General features: G+C 27.1%; 1 protein-coding gene across 2 annotated transcripts in view; it reads right to left on the reverse strand.

Annotated features, from left to right (window-relative positions):
* Positions 1–339: 339 nt before the first annotated feature.
* LOC113549015 (proteoglycan Cow) overlaps positions 340–24,446 on the reverse strand; it is a 35,043-nt gene continuing 10,936 nt past the window's right edge. Inside the window, exons 2-11 of one of the 2 annotated variants that reach the window (XM_026950154.1) lie at positions 9,535–9,604; positions 7,596–7,881; positions 3,575–3,720; positions 3,275–3,498; positions 3,006–3,207; positions 2,780–2,942; positions 2,617–2,714; positions 2,270–2,407; positions 2,019–2,183; positions 340–877 (exon numbers count right to left, since the gene is read on the reverse strand). In XM_026950154.1, coding sequence (XP_026805955.1) covers positions 2,044–2,183; positions 2,270–2,407; positions 2,617–2,714; positions 2,780–2,942; positions 3,006–3,207; positions 3,275–3,498; positions 3,575–3,720; positions 7,596–7,881; positions 9,535–9,604 — 1,467 coding nt within the window. In that variant the 3' untranslated portion in view covers positions 340–877; positions 2,019–2,043. Of the gene's footprint in view, positions 878–2,018; positions 2,184–2,269; positions 2,408–2,616; positions 2,715–2,779; positions 2,943–3,005; positions 3,208–3,274; positions 3,499–3,574; positions 3,724–7,595; positions 7,882–9,534; positions 9,605–24,446 lie in introns of both variants that reach the window. The other variant, XM_026950153.1, reaches the window with a different exon arrangement.

Genomic DNA, 24,446 nt, shown 5'->3' on the forward strand with positions numbered 1-24,446 from the left:
GGACCAAAATAATAATATCAAAATTAAGTGTTAACAACTACATTGATATTTTGTTTAGTTAAGTAAACTATGTATAATTGGACGATTACAATTTAAGAGGTTATTTAAACTAATTGATAGCAATTTAGTCAACAAGAGAAACAATGAAGAATATCATATTACCCATGTAATCTATTGCTCGTCCATAGTTATTAAATAATATTATGTAGTTTATGAAAAAAAATCTCCTAATATACAATTAATTATGTGACCTTAAATTTAATTACAGGAGTATTTTCATATTATGCTGTTTATAAAACATATGAAGAAAAATTGTAAAATTAAAGTGCAATACACTATACTTTTTATAAATCATACAATTAAAACATAAATCATAAATATAATGTATAAAAAAAACGAATATAAAATTAATATAATGACCTACTGAAAGTAAGTATATAACATGTTAGAAGGGTTTGGTGAAAAAAATGGCACAAGGTAGAAGGGGGAAGAGGAATACAATTTAATAATCTGTTATCTATCTAATAATATTTACTTTTAATACATTCATTAAATAAAATGGGAGTACACACAACCGTACATTTACTATAGTAGTTAGTTAATAATAATAATTAATACATATAATACGCCAAATACTCTGGAGTATAAACATTGTTAATCCTATTGAGAAAAAAATGTTTTTGTTAATTTTGGAACACATACACAGCATAATACCTAATTTATAATACTAATAAAAATTGTTCAAAAAAAAAAAAAAAGCACTGAATCTAAAAACTGCATTGTAGTTAAGGGTTATGATAATTATGAACTTAGACAAATTTTGTTCGCTCTTTACTTGTTGGAAAATATTATTTATTATAACTGTTCAGTAGTTGTTCTGAAACATAAAACATAATGTCATAATAAATTATAAGTTTTTTTCATTTTATCATTGGTGTATTACATTACTGTGATAAAATTGTTATTTAATATTTTAATGGATAAGAATATGTATTAATTAAAAGTATACATAATTAAAATTCACATAGCAGAATACATATAGTGGTTGAAAACTACACATTAAGGATTTGTTAAGCTTTCTCGGAGTTAAAAAGTTAGTAAGAATATGCATTAATTTATAATTTATGTTTAACAGCATTTACATGTTAAGCTCAAAACATCTATATAAAAACAAAAAGGTTTAGGTATCTATAACTCTAATTATGTAACATTTATACTATTATCATCAGCAGGGGGTTACAATTAATTAATGACACAAACCAAGTAAGTTAATTTATTTGCTTTTATTTTTATAAAAGTTGAACATTATAAAACAAATTTTCTAAAACTAAATTTATTATTATGCTTCAAAAGAGCAATAACTAAATATTTTGGTATCATTTGGTTTTAAATTAATAATTTTATTATTATGGTAGTAATGTAGCATATTACATAAAAAATATTACAATACAATCCTCTAAATTTTAATTTAGGTAAAAAGTTAATTTGAGGTAATATCAATTTTTGATTGTTATTAAATTTATCATAGTTACTTTTTCTATACAAATGTTCTGTATAATTGATTATATATTTATATCCTCATCAATTCTATAGTTTAAATTATTTTAATATTAATAAATATCACTTTTTATTGTTGGTATATTTCATAGTATAGTAATGGTATCATTAGCATAAAGAAAGGGAAAGTAAAAATTTGCCCTGTCTAATTTAAAAAGCAGTTCAATTGCTGAATGTTAATAAAATACAATATTGTTTAATTACTAAACAATTATTGTTACAATAATTAACTAATATTTATAGTTTATAAGTTTAAATTTACTCTATACCCACCTTTATTGGATATATGTATTTTTAAGTATGAACTATTACAATTTATTCTTATTCTTTTGTCAAATGGAAAAACGTGGATATTATACAGGTTCACATTTATAAAGATTTACAGGTAGTAAAGTAAATTATGTTAGAAAGTGGTACCTAAATATATGTATGTAAAATAAATATTAAATACTTGAATTTACCAGTGATTGATGATAGAATTGTTTTTTAAAATTCCAAAGACTGATCTGCGCTGCCTTCTACTTCTGAGTCTCCATCTTCATCATCCATATCAGTATCACTGTCTAATATACCATTATCCACTGATTTATCTTTTTGGTTATCTTCTTTTCCATACCATAAGGCTGCTGCAAAGTGAATTTAATTCATGTTTAATACATTTATTACATTCAATTGTCTAGATAGGTTATATAGACTATAATAGTACACTTACAGCAATTTGGTTTTCCTCGAACACGCGAGTTAGGCACTTCTACACCATGTTTATCTACACACCAGCACATGCCTACTGAAGAATGACATTGAGTATGTTCATAGTATCCTTCTGCATCACAAGCTGGGACATAAACACCTAAAAATATACATTTATATATAATATAACAAATATGGTTTCTTAGTATTGTTTTTTCAAACATAAATGTACCAAAAGTAAAAAAAGCATTAATTAAAAGTCTATTAATTGTATAATTAAAAAATATAATCAATTAAATTTATTATAGTATTACTACTAGTATTGCAGGATTTCATTGTATACTTATTGGTATTTAAAATTGTTAATACCTAGAGCATTTGGTGATATTCTTCGTTTAATAGCTGTGCATGGGCGATCGGTTTTGTCAAAACATCGACACCATTCATAAGGGCTCACAAAAATGTCACTAAAAGATAAATATTTAGAATGAAATTAATTTTTTAGAACATATATTTTATATGAAATCCATACCCATCAGTATCACAAGTATCTAAGAAAGGTTTAATGCACATTTCATTTTTATCATGTTCTAAGTCATAGAGTTCTTGTAATGACAATTTTCCATCTGAATCCAAATCCAGATGTTGGTACATCCAACGAACTTCCCACTTACATCCATTAATAAATTTTACCGCTACAAAACATTTCAAAGTAAAATACAATTTACTTAATAACATTATAACATTAATTTAACTACCTTTTCCCTTATTCTTTGTACGTCTGCGTTTAGCATCAGCCATGATCACTGAAAACCAATCCAATAATCGGTCACCCATAGTTTGCAATGCAGAAGGTGGGCAGTCTTTGTTCCAAGAATGATGAGATACTTGGTTTGTTGCAATAATTTCATTATCCATTTTTTCATGGCGTTTGTCTTTTATTGGTTCAAAATTAGAGTTCTATAAGTAAAATCAATAAATATTATAAGATAATACATTTGTGGACAAAGGTTATTAATTTACAAACCTTGGATATTTGATTGTTGTTTTTTATATATTTGATGTATTTATAATGTTTGTTTTCATACTTGAAATCTTCTGGTGCAAAAATATACTTTTCTTCATACTTGGATACTGGAGCAACAGTACTCTGTTTCAATTTCTCACTTTCAAGTGTAGCTTTGTATTTGTTCATAAAGTTTGTCATACGTTCAGCTTGTTTTTGTTTTTTACGTTCAACATCTTCTTGTTCTGTTAAACGATAGAATTCCAAATAATAATAATAAAAGTATAATTACTTTATAAGTATTAATTATTTAATTCATACCTTTACACGGACAAAATCCCTTGCAGTTTACTTTAATGTTTGTAGTATGAAGACAATTATGATAATCTAGACGACATAGTGAACTATATGTGCGATTATCAGAACCACATAGGAATGTGGGTTTCATTACAGGACATGGGTTGCATCTACTGAAAGTTTAAATTTAATTAGTAATGATTAAATAATAATTTAAATTTAAAAATATTTGATTCAAAATCAATAACGATATTATTATTAAAAATGTCAGGCTTTTAGCATATTTCTGAAAATCCAAATGAAATAAGTTCTTTAAGGTAGTAATTGATAAAATATTGAAATATTATTTTATTTTTTAAAATTGAAAACAAAATCGTTCTTTGAATTTACTTTTTGAATAATTTATACTCGTAAATGTTTAAACATTATTATTTTATGAAACTTTATCTTCCAGTTTCTGCAATTAAGCTTTACAGTTGTTAGCAATAAATACGGCTTATATAAATAACTAACAATGACATTATTTTGTCCCTATTTAGTGTATAGTATACACTGTATACTATTAATTACACTGATTTTATAAACTTATTTTTTAAATTATATTATTTAACAAGTATCTAAACCTAAAGTGTTTTATATTACAATTGTAAAATCTTGAAAATCTGATACTTTATTGTCGGAGTATTTGTTCGTTAAAAATGTTAAGAGCTTATGTAATTTTATGTTAGTTGAGATCACGGGGTACCAATAGTAACACGGAGCGCTGTTTTTGAAAACTTGGATTGGTAGAATATTAGATAGTTTAACAGGGCTCTCCAAATGTGTCTACCATATTATGACCAAACTGATGGTTTTATTATGGCTTTGTATAGAAGTAATTCTATACATGATTATAAAAATACCTATACGTTAACCTTTTAGTCATCCGTGATTCAGAAATATTTTTATCCTTATAAAATGAAACTTTTTACAATATTTTTATTATTTACTGCATGTTAAGAAAACATAACTCTGATGTTGTCAAATAATAATATGTATATTAAGTACCTAGTTGTTTTACACAAATATTATGTATATAAGTACATTTTTCTTTTGACAGAAAAAAAACTAATACTATACATTTTTGAGCTCTTTACTTTTTATGAGTCTTTGTTAAGACGATAACAATTTATACCTAGTATTTATTCCATTGAAGAATATTTAGAACTTGTTTTCTTCCTTTAAAACTTGGTCCCTATTCAACTTTTTAAGTGAAACAACCAACAAAGGCCTTTAAACCGACGTGTATGAGGCGGGGATAAAACTTTCTTGGCGGATACCTTTACGGAAATAAGAACATTATTTTCCACAAGTATTCTACCATAGACATCTATATTTTATTTTTTATCCTAACACGAATTAGTCATAAATGAGTTTCTCAGTTCATAATAAAACATACACCTTAACACATAATAAAGTAATAAATCTTCAACTCACGCCTAATATATTAGGCCATAGATTCGAAATTAAAAACTGAATAAACTATAATACCTATAGGCAGGCATACTATAATTAAGAACCATTTAAAGTATCAACATGTTATGCATATTGTTACTAAACATCAGTTTAATAAGGCTTATACGATTCATATGCTTATAAACATATTTAAATATGTTACAATAAATGTGGTACAACAAGACCATGATTCAAGATAGACGATAGTCAAATCAATATAAACAATAAAGATAATATATATATATATATACTCAAGGTTATTATTTAAACATTTATTTATAAAATATCACCAATCATAATTATTAATTACAATTAGAATGACAAACTATACGTATAATTAACAGATTTGGTTACCAAGGTATTAATTTTAGATTCAAATAATATTAGTTGTTTCACATTTTTATACCTGTAATAGGTATTAATATAACAAAATGTTAAAAAAAAATTTATATTTTTTTTAAACGAACACATAACCTCACACTTATGTACAATTGCAATAATAGTTTAATGGAAGATAAATTAGATACTCCTAATTTTTGTCAAAATAAGTTTTATACGAGAAAGCTGTAAAATTATTCAATGTGGGATGTGTTCAATGTAAAATATTCAGCCCACAAAATATAATTACATTGTATTTTGTAAAATAGACGGCGCTGTATGGTAGGTATATACAAGTTACTATATATGGTTACTTGTTAAACTATGCGTAACATATAAAACTATTTTTGCATATATAAAAAATATATGTGCGTAATACCGAATGAGTGATAAAGTTAATAAATACTTTGCTTGAATCTTTTGAAATTTGAAATTTTAATTAAACTTATTTTTCGAGTAGTCTTAATTTAATATAACGTAATTTTTATTATATTGGCTTAACTATATCGAAATTCTTTACTATAAAATATTATTTATACGTTTTCATAAGTGACTGATGTTCATACATCGTCTAAAATACAAATTTCTTTTAATAAACAGTTTTACTTTAAAAATTAAATTTTTTATTAACAACAAAATAATAAAATGTATAACTTTCAAGTTAATAACGGACGAAATTACAAGGTTTCTTGAAGTTTGCTATAAATTCATAACTTATAAATTGCATAGGTACAGCGATTTTATCGAATAATAAATAATTAATAAAAAAATAACCGAGAAAAAATTTTTTATAGCTATCTAAAAAAGGCACTATTTAATATATTTAAACAGGCGTTTTAATTTTTAACACCTCCCTCCCCCCCGAAATGTCACGAACAAAAAATAAATTATTTGACCTATAAATGAATAGTATGAAAAATTTTCAACCCCCTCCTCCCGAAATTTTTTCCAGCGTTCACGCCTGTATTTATATAATGAATTGTTTTGATTATATTTTCATTTTTCATGATATTAATACTATTCAAAACTTCAAAAGTATTTAAGACATTGTTTTGTTACAATTGATTATTTGATCCACATTTTAAGCTATACCTAGCTTAGTAAAATACCTATTATTATTAAAATAATTTCATTAGTATTTATATTTTTGAGGTCCAAGAATAATGAATTATAATAATTTTTTTTCTACATTATGTTTCATTTAATTGTTATGTTATGTATGTCATAATTTTTTTATTTATAAAACAATATCAAGTTATTGGTCACCATTACACTTACTTAAATATTTTTATTTATTATTTTGGCGATAATTAATAAAAGTTAAAGTAAAAAATGTGATGATTGTAAATAGGTTCAAAATACAGGTAAAAATAAAATAAACTGCGGTGGGTTTTTTTTTTATCTAAAGTGAAAATAGTCGATGGAAATTACGTACTGTTTATAATTAGTTTATCACCATGTATAGTTAATAAAATAAATAACATATAAATACGAATAAATAATATGAAAAATACAAATTATATAATTTTTGACTGTCTTAGGATAATTATTAAAATATAATAATATAATTAATCATATAATTTGCACGCAGTCATCAGGTTAAATAAATTAATAGTAAGATATTGTTGATATAAACTGGTTCATTGTCGATTGATATTTTAATATTTCATTATTTGTATTTACCAAACGCATGATTTCATTTCAAGATTTAGAAAATTCTTTTATTTAATAAGTCTCTATTTGAATAAAGGCTAGAATAAATTAATATTAAAAATGTTTAGTTAATTGAATCACAAAAAGTACTAGCAGATCAATGCCACTAGATTATATAATATACTGATTAGATAAGATTATCTTAACTTTCTAAGAGATAACGTATATCATAGATATTTTTATAAAAATCATGATTTTGACTAAAATTAATATTTCTTTACCTAGTCTAATTTCAAGTATTTGTTTCAGGTACCTTTACAGTTTACATTTAATAATTATTATAACCTCAGTACAGTTAATAATCCAGACGAATTTTACTAAAAAGTTGAGCAGTTTACGTATGCCCAAAAAACGTTCATACTAAAGAGGAATATGTTATTAAAATTTAGTTGTATGGAAATAAAGAAGATATTTCTTGTTTATATAATTAATGAATTTGGTACAAAAAAAAATATTTTACTTGTTTGTAGACAACGAACTGCTAATAACACTATCATAAAATATATCATCGTCATCTTCCTCATCTTCTTCGATATCATCACTATCGTCTTCATCATCCTCGTCTTCAGCTAAAGCCTCTTCGAGAGCTTTTTTTCGAGCTGCTTCTTCAGCCATAAATTTCTCTCGGCTTATGATCACATCGCCATTCTTGTGAATTTCTTTTTTGCTCACACATACTGCTGTATATGCATCTTCAAGAAGACAGAGTTCTTTTTTTTTGCAACGCAGAGGTGTGCAAAGGTCACCTAAATTTAAAATTTAGCTAATTAGTAAAATATATAAATAGTTTAAAAGCACTATATATACTTTTTATAGGAACTTAATAATAAAAGTTTTACAAGTTCAGAAAAAAAACTGTATATATTATTTTGTAAATCTATACTTTCAAAAGCAGACTGTTGGCAATTTTCTACAGTTATTACTAAAGAAAATAAAAAAATCGTGAATTTTTATGTATCTTGTACATATCAAAAAGCACTTTTTTCGTGACTATAACATTATATTACTTCTCTTTCTCAACGACAGTTTCTCGATTGAAATTTTTCTGGGTTCGAGCCAATCCAATATAATCCCATAGCCAGTACATAAAAGTAAATAAATTCACTAATACTATAAGAGTAACGTGTCAATTGTATAAATCGATATTTTAATGTTAAGAAATACGGTGATTCATCACTATAATGTATACAATTATAATTGATGTATAATAAAATAAGAAGGTAATACAATGATGAGAAATGAAAATTTCAAATATTTTTAAAATTATTATCTTAATAATTATGTATAAAATTAAAGCATATTGTAATAAAAAAAAAGTAAATATTATCATCAATTGTTATAGCTAAGATAAAATATAATTAAGTTAAAATACGAGGCCAACTCCCATCATAAAATGATGAGTCAACCGCGAAAAATTAATATTTGAGTTAGCTATTATACAACTAGAGAACTGATTATTATTATATATTAATGAGTATTATATACATAAATAATAATAATAGTAACTATAGGTATTATTAAGTAATAATATTGCTGAATAATACCTATACGTGAAAACTGTATGGATTTAAAAATAAAGAAGCCAACCATATTATCGGTTTTTAAAGTTGTAATTTTGTATAGACTTCTTATTAACTTAAATACTATATTTCAAAAAAACAAAAACTAAATTAAAAAAATAAATAAACGAACTTAGATACACTTCTATGAAAATCAATTTCATAAATTAGCAAGGGAATTTACATTTCAAAATTAAATGAAAGGAAGCAATGTATATTTATTTTGATATTTCCGTGGTATTGTCTGCAACACTTGTGTAGCCCGTGTTTTCTTAAAATACAAACACGAACTTGGTCGATACCCCATAACTGAAGTTTAAGCATTTTTAGTACCTACCTACGCTTAGCTTCTTAACCTGTCAAATATGGAAGACATATTAGAACCGCACCCATTTTTATATAAATAATAATGTTTCAAAAAAAGTATGAAGTACCTATACTGCACGTACCGATAATGCGCCACACCCTATAAGATATACATATCACACAAATTCGACACCTGAGAAGACTTTTAAGTTATGAAGAACTACAAGGGGCTATAACGACTTCAATCTTATGAAATGGTCTACCAGTTTTAATTCTATCGCGGGGAAGGCATATATACTCCATTTCGTCTACAGTCATAAAGATCTTTTATTATACTCTGGAGATTATATTTTTGGAACAAATGTAATACTTCCCTCGTCACAATACCATTAATATGCAAATTCGAAAAGTTCAAATAACCTATATTGTATATATATAATGTTATATGCAAGACTTAAATCTTTTAAGAGTACAAAGTAAATGAAACATCCAACTTCCAAGAAAAGAAACTAATTAATTGAGATTGGCACTTACTATTCGGATCATGAATCCATCTCTTTTTTTCTCCAAACTTTCCGATATCATTTGCAGGCTTTGAGTTTTCCTGTAAACAATTAATTACAATTATTTTTTACTAATTCATTTTTAAAATATTTGTAAAAATACTTATTTTGATATAAAATTAAATAATAGTATTTACGATCATATCATAAAGATTAACATATTTTATTAAATGTTTAACTAGTTCATTTTTTTATTTAACTAGTTTTCTATATGAGATAAAATAAACATTTTCTTTTTTCATCAGTACTCATTTTTTATTTAGATGAAAACAATTTATTTCTAAAAGAAACTTTGCATGTCAGTCAATGTGAGATACATGGATTTTGACACAGTGAATGTTAATACTTGATTATTTTATTTTATAATTTTGAAGAATTATATTACTTTAAAATATGCATGACTATAATTGTTGATTAAAAAAAATATAGAAAAAAATGAATTTTATTAATTATCAAATATTAAATATAATTTATAAAAATAATATAATAAAATTGTATTAAAAAAATAGTAAAAAGACATTTAATTGTATTCTTTACCAGACATTTTTAGTAAGGACACTTTTAAAACCATACGTAGGTAAATTGTATAGTAAAAGTATAGAAAATTTGTTTGATTTTGAATTTAAAATGTGTTTAGGTAAACATATAAATTATTTTATATAATATTTTATTATATTTTAATTTTTTAATTATGTATATTTTATATTATCTAATCAAACTTTGGTCATAAATTAAAATATTCGATAAAAGTGCTCATTTTTTTACTATATACAATATGACAATGTTATTGTTAATAATTTAATTCATTCTACATTCTATCAATCAGTATAATCGTACTTTGAATAATAATTATTATAATACCTTATAAAAGCTTGTTTAATTTACTTATTAATTACAAATAGTATTTATTTTTTTATTATTTTTCACCCTATTAAATGTACGTAAACTATTAAATTTCAGAAATACAAAATAAAAATACATTGACAGTAATAATACATATTATTATGTTTCACGAAACAATAGCAACATTAAAATTCTGTTTACAATTCTAATGCAATTTACATGGATGATACGGATTAATGACCCTTTTATATTTGACGTATAATTGCCTAGTCTATAGTAATTGGGGTTTAATATCGTTATGCCTAAACGAAACTATTTTACACATCCATTGTCACTATGACACTATATACCAAACATGATACATTTATAAATCGATTATATGTGAAGATTAAAAATGCAAATGAAAGCTCAAACAAATAAACCTCATCACGGATAAACGAACGTTTCGAGAAGAAGACATGCATTGTTATATAGTTGAAGGCTCAATTTAAGGTTTAAACCTTAGAATATACTATATGAATGAGTAATCCACAACTATACGACGTACCTATACATAATAATGCTAATGCTATATAGTATACCTATTATAGCTACTACTTACTGCTACTAAACCTACCTACTCGTGTGTGCACACGATTACACGAATATAATTTAATTTGAATGTCGTTTATCCACGCGTATTACACATTGCGCAAACGTACCTATACACAACGAGCGCGGTTAGCGTTTATAATAATGTTAAATTATACAGCCGACGCTTTTGATATAAATTTATAAAGCCCGACCATAGATGTGTACCTCTATACCCCATGACTGTGCGGTACGCAGTGCGAGCGTATACTATCACAGTCGAGTTATCCGATATATAAATTATTCTAAGTCACATAGGCGAAAATCTTATTTTCAATATCGCGGTAATTTGTCGAAGCCGCATGCAAGTAGCGTCGATCACGCGTGACGGGGCCAGCGCAAGGGCGAAGTGAAAAAGTCTGTTTTTACACTTTACATGTTAATAATACACGCGCAATACATACATAATATTATATATATTATATACACAGATCGAGAAAAACGCGCATCAAATGTGACGTTTAATTTTGCGCATAATATACGTGTACACAAACTTACACTGCACCCGTGGAAAGCCAAACAATAGTTTTTAATATTTTTTATTTTTCACACGTTTTACACATTCTATTTTGTCGTAGCATGCAGTAATAATAATAATATTTCATAAATGATTAAACCATCCCCCAACCATCACCGTCATCACATAGTCGAAAGAATTTTTTTTCGCGTGCCAAATTATAATAATAACGTGGCACTCGACGGCGGTTACCTATTATAATACATTATATATAATATTTTTAAGTGCGGCAGTAAATATATGTGTAATATCATTCAAACTGCACATACACGCACGCAAACGAGATACAAATTACTGGATTATAATTATTATAACATTATACCGGTAGAAAGAGCATATCGTTGTTATACCGGCCGAGGGGGAAAATCGTGCAAAAGTAAAAGCTAAGGATGTTGATAATGAAAATACTTTGCACACTACGTATACGCGTGTACGTGTGTTGTGAGCGCGTAAATGGGTAAAGCCACGTATAAAGAGTACAAGCTGCCGAGAGGACGATGGGGTTGATGATGAGGAAAAGGATGATGTAGTGGGATGGGATGGCTGATGTGCGAAGGGGGTGTGGTGGTGGTGTCCCGCACCTACTCCGTGCCAAAGGACGCGGAGGCGGCAATCCATGTCGGCGGTGTATTGATTTTTATACTACCACTACTACTACCTACACTACCACTGCCGCCGCCGCCGCCGCCACCACTACTACAGCGGCGACGATGACGACGGCGACGACGACTACGACGTCGCCGCTGCGCGCCGGTTGCTCGTAGTGGCCGCCGCCGCGCTACGTGTCCGTACAATATTGGCCTCCAAAAACAGCATTTCAACCCTCAATCCCGACGACCCGACGCTGCACCCGAACGGATTTTACGCGCCCACACCTGGCGATTACCTTATTTACCATTATCGGTCGATATCCATTATTGATGAACCACCGGTCACCGTATATAGTTGGGGATCGATGCACGACGGCCGCGCGAGAAAAATATGATTTTTTCCACTCTTCCAGTACAATGTTATTATATATTATAATGTATACCGACGCAACTGGGCGTGCGGAATCGGAGACTGGGGCGAGTTATGTTAGCTAACGTTAATATAGCCCGAAATACCTATATGCACGTTATATATGTACGTACACATACAATCGTCTTCTTTACGATCCTATATAATATTATATACGCATAAACTGTATATGTGTGTGTGTGTGTGTGTGTACTCATGTATTACGCACTTCATATCAGAGACGCAAACGATTACACCCCGTCGAGCCTTATTGTATACTCGAAATGAATTGAATTTACATAATTAGATAAGCCACGAGAAATCGCCATCTTTCCAAAGAAATACACCCACACACACACATATTTGTATACAATGCGTTTGTGAATTTAATACACGACCGACAAAATTCGAACGATCTGAGGTCTGAACTTATACATAACTGTCATACATAATATGTAAATAAATATTACTTAAAAGCCATAGTAGATATTTTTCAATAAAGTACTTTTAGATTGATGTCTTGAAAAATATGTTCTTTATATGCGCTCGTACAAGTCATATAATATTATTATCTCATAACTTATTACGGACTATACCAACAATACCACATACAAACCAGCAATTTCCGAGTGCATAATATATTACAATTTAATAATTATACATATTATAAGTCTTACACAATAACATATTCAACTTCTTATTTTTAAATCATTAAGAACTCAAAAAACTTTGACCAGGAAAAAATTGTTTATAATCTCTAAAATAATATTGAAACAATCCATACACTAACCAATGTATAATAGTATGAAATGCTTTGATAAGTTTTTAGAGTTACGACAAGATATAAAAATCGATATTGATACAATTTCAAGAATTAGGCTTTATACAGTTCACTGCTTAATTATAGTAAACTATTAAGAAATAGTACAGAATATTGTACGATTAAGACAGTTTTAATGCTAATAAAAAATCAAAATAATTATTAGAATACAACAATTAATTTTTAAATATTTAGTAATATATATTTGCATACTTTTTAATAATGGAATTATTCAGTGAAATTTTATATTTTTTCGTAAAAAGAAATTTATTTAGTTTTATTGAAGATACCAGTAATATATTATACAAGTATTGATATCGAGTAACATTAAATTACATAAGATTGTTTTAATTGTAGTACTTAATATAGTTTAATATTAAATACTTGTATTTTTTTCTCAGTTAAGTAAAATGGTATAAATTGGATATTTGTACATCGGTGTAGTACCTTTAGTATAATCAATTCAAATAACTATTATAATATCTTTTCGAAATTAAAATCAAGAAACGCTAATATACATTGATGCACTTTATAACCATCTTTACAACGGATAATAATGTAATTAAATTATATTTGATCAAACGCACTTTATATAATGATTGTGATATAATTAATTGCATTTTTTCCCTCGACTAATTCTAACAATAGCTACGATCATCATACAATACAATTTATAAATTGCAAAAAAATATTATAACAAAGTTAATTTACATATTAATTTTCAATTATGATATAAATACATAATATCATTAAATTTAATAAAAAAAATTAAATATATAATAATATCTTATTTACCAATCTTATTCAATTTAACTAATGAGGTAAAGCTATATTTTTTAATGAAATAGTATCTTAAATTAACTTACATTTAAAGATAATACAATTTAGGATTTACAACGAAAGATTGACCTTTCATTAAATGTAATAATTGTAATTTAATTACATATTAATAGAAATCAGTAACCGGGTTTAAGATAAACAAAAATGTAGACTTTTTAAATATTCTTATTATAAATTTATATTACTAGTACCTAAATAATTATTAAATTGTGCTAGCCAAATACCAATGTACTCGTACGTTAGTAATAACTTATTTGATTAAGAACTACATTATAAGTTAATTATATTTTTAGATTTCAGATTTATGTGTAACAAGATACAATAATAAAATAATTATGAGAAATATGACTATACTAGTATATTAAACTTTAAGACAGTATACGTACGTATAATATCATTAATGTAATAAATATTTCGATATCGAACAATGTGTCGAGTATAGAGATGAGATATAGTTACAGCCGCTACTTGCCACGGTACGAACTAAACAATTTCTGAAATTAGGTTGATTTCGGTTCTAATAGATTATAATAGTTTTTCTAAAACTTGTTTGTATAAAAATCATAATTTTTAATTTTTATAATGTTTAAAAATGCAATACAAGCTGAAAATAGTATTAAGTATTAACTATGTATTTAACAATGTATGTCATCTATACGCATTTTATTGAAAAATTATAAGTGTTATAACTACTTAGAAAATATTTTTTTTAGGTAATTTAATGTCATTGTCAAACTATATTTTTAAATTTTTAATTATTATAATTTTTTAAATACTTTTTTTGAAAGAAAACATACATATTTAATTTTGATTCAAAAGTAGAATATTTTTCGAAAATTACAATATATAAACATTGAATTGTAAACGATCACCTAATTAATTTGTTATAACTTAAAAGTATTTGAAATTTAAAAAGTGGAGTGATGTCCTTGCTAAATGTTGGTTCATTTTATCAGTGCTTCTCGAACTTAGGGGCTTTGGCTATATGACTGATGGGGCATGCAATTTATGAGATATATCTAACCTAATCCTTGTAGGCCATAAAATAATTAATGATTTTGATTAAGGGGCTCTTGACAATTTCATTTTAAATTGGGGGGAGGGGCATGACAAAAAAGTTTGAGAAGCACTGCATTATATGATGCAGAATTGCAGCATACAACACTGACATCATAAGCGGACATTTGATTGAATTTGTATGAGGGTTAAGCCCCCCTAAGTCCCCCCGATGTCTGCTATGACTGACACTATATAACCACTGAATAACTATTATACTGAATTTTAATCTGAAACATAACCACTATTATAAACACGTGGATAATAATAATATATATTATATATAAATATATAAAATTAATATTTATTTACCAATTAAATACTTCAAACTTTTATTACTTTAAAATCTTATATTCATGATACATATTGCATTCATTATAATAGTAGTTAAAAGTAACACTGCATTTTTGTACGTATTCTTACAGTCACAGCATAATAATAATAAACTGCGCATACAATTTAAAAGATAATAATTATTTTTATGAAAATATTTACCACCTTACACAAAAAGAAACGTATTGTACATATATAGGTAGGTATATGTACTATAAATCCAATACCCAGCTAAAACTAAATGCACGCATGCAATGGTTATAAATTATACACCATACGCTTCATCGCTACATGAAGGAATAACGAGATATAGGCTTTTAATGTTCAAATAGTAACAAATTATTTTTACTTTCGAAAAATAATGGAATCAGTTTTAATGACCTGATGTTAAATGTTAGAGATGGGTTTGTGTAACAATAGGCTATTGTTAACTGATTTCGTTTCAAAATATGTTTGTGATATACGATGAGTTTGATGAATACGAGTGACATATATTATATGATTCATATAATATATAGAATATATAGAAAGAAAAAGAGAGAGAAGACAGACTGCAGAGAACGACAAAGACAGAAAAATTCCATTTAAAGGTAGGTTTTCTGTCAACGTTCAACGTGAATAAGTTGAAAATAATTTATAAGACGTATTAGAAAAATATTCGGGCGTTCCAAAAAGTCAATATGGTTATTGAAATCCTTACAGAGGAATATATATACAATATACAGTATATTACTTAAACCAAGTTTATTGGTAAGGTCATCGAATTCTAGTGCAATGGACCTGCCGTACGCGCGTATAGATAATAATAAATTATATAGTATTCCTCGTGGCGTTTAATGTGCAGTATACATTTTACAGACGTATAGCATAAAACAGCTGTGTACAAGGGGCGCGGGGAGACGTATGACAGCGACGACGGCGAAGGAACGCAGCTACAATACATATATATATATATAATATTTATGTGGTACAAACAAAAAGGATGACAGGTAAAGACTCTGTAACTGGCAGCTGGCATACACGATATCATAAATGTGGAATAATTAATGTTCAATTTTTCCCATGGGGTTTTTGAACATATATATATATATAATTTTTTGTATCGACCTAGCTATTACATCGAGAAATCTCTGTGCCACTGATAAAAACGTGTCGAACCTCCTCCGGAAGAATAAAGTATATACTATATATATTATATTATTATATGATGACGACCTTATAATTGTTGTAGGTATACACATTGTAATGTATTGGAACGCGCATCACGTTCGTCACACACATAGTCAGACGACTAACTGGCGCAGACAATATTTTTATTTTATCTCTCTTTTCCTATGCATTATCACTTATATTATGTTTTTTTTTACATGTTTTGGATAATTTGGATAATGAATACAAAAACTGAAAAGCGTATTATTCAGAAATACAAAACGTAATAAAATAAATTATATTTACTGGATAGATGTAAGATAAAGACTGATATACTGAAGTATTATTTTATGAGAAAAATAACGTACCGAGATATATATATTCTTCAAACACCATTAATCATAAGTAAGGCTAGGATTTATATGTTTTGAATAAACAAAAATATGTAGTATATAAATACATGTAGTGTGGTTAGTTGTTTTATTAATCTTCTAAAAATTCAAAGTTTGCAAATGTTTACATTAAATCATATTTTTAAATTATTGTTTGTTTGATTTTTGATTAGAAACTGCTAAAGTAAGATCTGACATTGCGTTGCCATCATTACTTCTTTTTTTCAAAAGTCATCTATTTTATTATTAAAAGTTTTCACAGTAGTATTTTACTGCAATAAACCATGTCTTATGTGTACATTTATTTCAACTTATCTACGCGACTTCATACTCAACACATAAATAATGTATTAATTTAAATTTAAATTATTGTCGAAAACATCCAATTATGTATAAAAACATGTATAATAAATATATGACAAAATATGTAAAAGATTATATTTTTGTAACGAAATATTTAAATATATGTAAAACAAAAATAACTCCATTATTTTGAAACAGATTTTACACCTTTTAATGCTGGTTTATTATACTTTATAAAAATATTTATTTACATACTAATCTGAACCCTATTCAACATTAGTAATGAATCTATACTCATTATAAATCTTAGTAAATACCTATTACCTGGCAACTACTCCATCATTCTAAAACTTTTGAATGTTAATAACTTCAACATAAACATTAAAATGTTTAATTTATGACATAATTGATTCATATGAGATGCACATTTTGATTAATCTATCTTATGAGTTATGACTAATTATACACAAAACTTTAAAACTGTTGCAGATGTAAACAGTTTTCAGATTATTCGTACTTTTATGATTTGTTTAAAAAACTAAAAATAGCAGTGAAGGTTTAAAATTTTATTCATTACAAAATTTTTAATTATGACATTATTACACAGTAAAATACATCATAAAATATAAAATACATATCATTATATTAATAAATTCTTAATAAAACTAATAACGTTAGCTAGATTAAAGTAGTTAAACCTCATAAAACTGCTATTTTACTTGGTTTACGTTATATTATGTTAACATTAATTCGGCAATAAATGCTAAACTCATAACGTTTTGACAGATACATGAATTCAAAAATAAAGTTTAATTTTTTCCTTTGTAATTTGCTTTAATATTTAAACTATAATACTAATTATTATTTTTTTTTTATTTAAGTTTTAACAATATTTTTACTGTAGATATATTTATGAAAATTCAAAATTTAAAATATGAACACCAAAGTTAATTATGAACTATAAATATATTATCTACATTGATTCGTTATGAAACTCTTAATCATACTTGAGATAATTTACAAATTTTCAAACTTTTTTGTTAGTCTACAAAAGTTCAAATTACTTTTTACAATTTCAAAAGTAAAAACATTTTACAAACAAAAGTTTTAGTTTTATACACACAATTGTTGAAATAATTTATAATTTTAACTTAACTTATAATACTGTGACTTGTCTGAAAGTTTTGAAAGAAATTGACTCCTAAATATTATATTTTATTTGAACCTTATTTTACACTCGACTTATAGTGGAGTACTTAATATGTATTTTAAAGAACTTGTAAAAAAAATGTTTTGATTCAAATAGATTTTGATATATTTATTTTATCTATACACTTTATTGTCGTTATTCGATATAAAATTAGTTATTTACTATCAAAGTTTCATAAGTGAATAACATTTCCAAGTGTTAAAATCAAAATTAAAAATCAATACACATAATATTATAATAAATTTAAAATATTTTGAATACACATACATTAATTAATAATTTTATTTTATTGATTAAATACCTACTTTATACTTACCCTCGGTTATTTGGTATTAGATTATACATTTAATTACCTAATTATGTTAAAATACTTGAAGTAAATTATTTAATATAATACCTATATAGCACGACCAATAATCGTCAATTTTATATGCAAAAAAAAAATATTAATTGAATACAAATCAAAATCAATAGTATTAAAATGTTATTAATTGTATGTTATATTATATCCACACATTCATTAAATTAAATTAAAACATTGACTGACGTCTGACAGTTTGATTAAATTAAATTAAATTTTAAGTAAATTTATTACCGGTATACATATTATATTCTACTTATTAGTCAGCGATGCGTGTGTGGAATGTAGATATTTCATTTTTCAAACATTGAAAGATTTATTTTCGGTAATAATGTTCCACATCTACTTAACCTAACTTACCTACTTTATTTATACTGTTTTTATTATCATATATTATTATACCCTTTATACTCACGACCAGAACGTATAGATTTTTCTATTCTGAAACACGGTGAATATCAAGTCTTCTTACCCTAAGTATTGCCTTTAAACATTATTATCACGGGTTAATATTTATTCTTGGAAAATGAATTGGACGAAATACGCGGAAGCGATTAAAAATAAAATAAAAAATAAAAATAAAACAGTGCTCCGAGCGAGTCGTGCTACGGAATCGTCTGAAAAAGGCGTGCACGACGAGTAAGGACACCGCAAGAGCAACCGAAGTGTACATCACGCGTACCCACCAGCCACCACTTCCGCGAAAATACCGCGGGACTGACGGACGGAACGTTTACGGTGTCAAACCATAATAAGTACCTACAATAATAACAACGTCCAACAACAAAAAAAAAAAAATAATAATAATATTATAATGTGTATTATTATTACCCGGACGTTTGGCGGGTGTTGTCGTTTGTGCCGTATCGCTTAAACGGGATCACGAAGGTTAAAATATTATAAGGTAGCAGCGACGGGACTGTACGTGACGGGGTGAGCGCTGTCGAGGGGTGAGTCGGGACCCGGGGCGAGGGTTGACGACGTCTACGACGATAGGGAGTACACGATCGCGTCCGTGGCGGCAGCAGTTGAGGGTGCGGGGTGAGGAGGGGGAGGATAGACGCTTGTGTACATATGCACAAACCTAACCGAGACGACGTCGACGACGTTACGACCGGCAAACGGAGAGACAGCGGACAGGCGCCGCACGCCGTATAAACACGCTATATACGTCGGCGGCACACACAACAGCGGCGCCCGACGTTTATAATGCACACACAGACACACGCGCGCGCGCGCGCGCGCGACCTGCAGCCACTGCCGCCACTGCCTGCCGGCCGACCGTCGCAGTCGCGCGTCGTCTCCAATAGACGGGACGACCGCCGACGTCTAAACGCGTGTAATAAATCCAAAGACCGTCCACTTCTATTCGGTCGGAGTATCGTTTTTTATTCTCTCTCTCTTTCTTTCTTTCTTCACTCTATAATATTAATATATTATTCTCCTTTCCGTCGTCGTCACTGCCCCCGCGTTAAACGCTTCCACGTATATCATACGCGTCACATATCGCAGTCGTCGCCGAAGATTACTGCCTCGCCTTGCCGCCGCGTCGTTCGGAAATCGCCACCGACCGACCGACCGTTACTGCGACGGTGGCGCCGCATCTCCGCCTCTGCGTCGCGATAGCAATAGTGTTCGATTGAATGTTGGTCGCGTGGGGGGAGGAGGGGAGTGTGTTGATGGTTATATGGCATGTCCTCGAGCGACGGACGAGGGTACGTTGTTATTATTATTATTATTATTATATTATCTTTATTACCAGTATAATGATAATAATACTTTTATAGGCGCTTTTTATTAGCCGTGTGTTGGTCACTCGCAGAGATTATCTATCAGGTGGACGGAGACGCGTCGTCCATAGTCTAATCTACTTATACGCGTCGCCCGATTTTGTAGCGATCCAAATGCTCTCCATATTATATGGTATATTTGGTAAATACACAACGATCTAAAAATACGTCACATATTATGTATTTTGCCTCCGTCTTACAAATGTACAACTTAGCAGACTTCCGTCAATCAATTCCAAAGTTGATATTATACAGAGTGAATTAATTTATTATCAAACTAAAAAATAACAACATAAAATCTGAGTTCTCTCGTTTGTTTTTAATAATATTTTAATTTTTAAGCGAGTTATGAGAATCTTTAAATTTTAATATTATACCCACATGCCATGACTCGCTTAAAAATTAAAATATCATAACCAACGAAAGAACATAGCTTATATTTTTACATTGAATTGTATAATATCAGTAGGTAAATTCCTTCTAATACTAAACCTTATAAGTTACAACACAAACATTGAACTTATAAACACAAATAGCTGAAGTTATAACCATATTAATGGTTTACATTAATCAAAAGAATCTTGATTCACTCAAGTCCAAGGAAAATTAAAGTTAACTCAAGCATGAAATCCAGTTTATAAGATTAGTATACCCATAGGCCTAATCTAAACCCTCTTTTTACGATACTAAATGATGCGTAGCATGAATTCTTTAAATATATAATAATTTAGATCTCCTGGAGAAGACAAATTTTACTAATATTATAAAAAGAACCAAATACAAGCATACGCTATTATAAGACTATATAGTTTTATTTTGACTTCAAAATAATAACTAATAGAATTTAAAATATTTATTTTAGATTCAACATAGCAAAATTTAAAATTTATTGAATTAACAATGAAATAGTTTTTTTTTTTTTATGTCTGTTTTCACCTTTTGGAGTAGGAATAAAGCTTCAATCTTTAATTTTTAAATTGGGATTTAGTGACAAATCAGACAAATGGATATAGGAAGTCACAAATAAAAAATTCTAAGTTTATTTCTAAATAATCAATAAAAATAAAATTAGGGAAAGGGATTAGAACATATGTCTAAGTAAACTCACTAATTTTCAACAAGTGTTTCATTATTGCGAAATTCGTCGAAAATCACAAAAATATTTAGATTAAAGTCAAACTATATTTAAATCATAAAATTAACTACACCTAAGTAAAACAGAAAACTATTCTTTGAATATTATTTGAGGAATTTAAATGTTTCAAATTTAGATACACTCGATCTTGTGTGATCAAGCATTTTATTCTATTCAAATATTTTAGGAAAGGGATTTAATAGATATTTTTTTTAAACAGTAATTAATTATTATAAAATACTTGGTAAATAGTCATTATCAATAATGTTTATAAACAAATTAAATTTGTTTACCTACGGTAAATTCGAGTAGCATAAATTACTTAAAGAGCTTTTAATTTGAGCGTTCTAAACATCAAAGTAAATAAAAATATTTGTTGATAAGAAGTGTTATAATATATTATTGCCTACCTATTTTATACCTATTCAATAAATTCCTTCTATAAATTTAAACTTATATTTTTAAATCACAGCGATAGTGTGTTCATATAAATTAATTATGTAATATGTAATAATAATAATTAAAAGCAATAATGCATTAAAAATTATATAATATACATTTTTAATTTTAATTTGAAATTTTCTAGATAAAATATTTTAATACTATTGAAATATATAGGGTACCTATTCATTGAATCTGTGAATATAATTAAATTTAACGAGTTAAATTCGTTAACAGCATAACAAATAAAAACTAAAATATGAAATATTTATTTTAAATTTGTAATTAAAAATAAAACAAGGTACAAAAATTTCAAATATACTAAGTAACGTAAAATCAATAGTTTTTAGTATATCTATAGAAGACCTGTAGTCAGCATAAAGGGTAGGTACAACGGCTTGGGCGACGGCCAATGATTAATTAGAACTTAGAGAAAAAAGAAACATATTGATAAGAAAATAAGTTACATTCTGAACATTTCACATGTATAAATTATGCATTTAGCTATGCATATTTAACGTGTTTGCTATAGTATAATAAAAGAAAATATAGCTAGGTACACAGCTTTAACTTCAAAATGTCAATATTTATATTTCACTTGAATTAAATGAACATGTTAATAAATAATTATTAGCAAAAAATACTCCAAACAATCACACAACATATTCTAAAAAATTATGCTCTGCTTATTCGAGTTATCTTAGTTTGAGCGAGTAATACTAAGATAATTATACCAGTATAAATACCATCGTTCATTAAAAATGTACATGAATGTATACTCGCGTTTCCCATTCCGAGTAAATACAGTTGGATTATAACGGTGTTGTAAATTGTATCGATTATTTGCCTTCCATTAGAGACTGTGATCAGAGAAAGAGAGACAGAATTTCCAAAAGGCTGATTCTGTCTATATTGAACGTATAACCATACGTAATTCTAAAATTAAATTAATTGAAAATCTTCGTCAGTCAGTTCATTAAATAAAAAATGCAGTTTAGTATTAAAGAGCCTTTAAATAGACGCTAAGCAATAAATATAATAAGTAAAATTTATAGTCCAAGGATGGCCAGTATTGAAGTTGAATTTATATCACAATACTCTACTGAAAAGTATTTAAAAAAAAAAAATAATATTAATTATTAACAGTCAACAGGTGATATTATAATGAAAAATATATTAGAATTTACTTTGATTATAAAATTTTAAAAATTTTGCATAGGTTAACGGTGTCCCATATATACATAATAATTAAAATAATTAAAATCATTAAATCATATATTATAGTGTATTATATTTTACTGCTGCTCTCTTAAATATCCTTGTTCAACAAGATTAAACTCAATTTTTAAAGATATTATTCAATTTTTAAAATATACTTTTATTTAATAGATTATAATTAGGACTCGAAAGTTAGGAGCTAAAATAGATAAAATTATTTAAAATTTAAAAAAAAAGATTTCTTTAAATTGAAAAAATATTTTTATTTAGGAAAATACTGTACAATTTCAATTGTGTACAACAAATTTACTAATAAATAAACAAGAAATATATTTACGATAAGTTGTCGATAACATAGCGAAAATAAGATAGTATTTCGACATATTAACGAAGTATAGAATATAGATTAAATAGATATCGCACCGTTTTCGTTAAATTAATAATTGACAGCGACGATGACAATAAATACCTACATAAAAAAATATTATAATAAATATTCTTTAAAGTACATAGACTAAGAATTTTCATTATCGCAAACTCAAAATACATATGGGTTAAGTTAATAGATATAACTTTCTATTGACGAGACTTTTGATTCTTATTTACAAAAACAATAACTAAACCAACAAGAAGTTATAAATATATTTTGAAAATAACCAAAGAAAACATTGAAAGACTAATAATAATTTGTTTAAATCATTTATTTGATTTATTATTCTAAGAAGGCACTTCATACATATACATATAACTATTATAATAATAAATATGCATATATTTTATTCCATAAAAAAAGAGTAATATATTTCCTAATGTCGATTTTACACATCTTTGTGATAAATAAATCAA

The sequence above is a fragment of the Rhopalosiphum maidis genome, chromosome 4 (assembly GCF_003676215.2).
Source record: "Rhopalosiphum maidis isolate BTI-1 chromosome 4, ASM367621v3, whole genome shotgun sequence".
NCBI classification, from domain to species: domain Eukaryota; kingdom Metazoa; phylum Arthropoda; class Insecta; order Hemiptera; family Aphididae; genus Rhopalosiphum; species Rhopalosiphum maidis.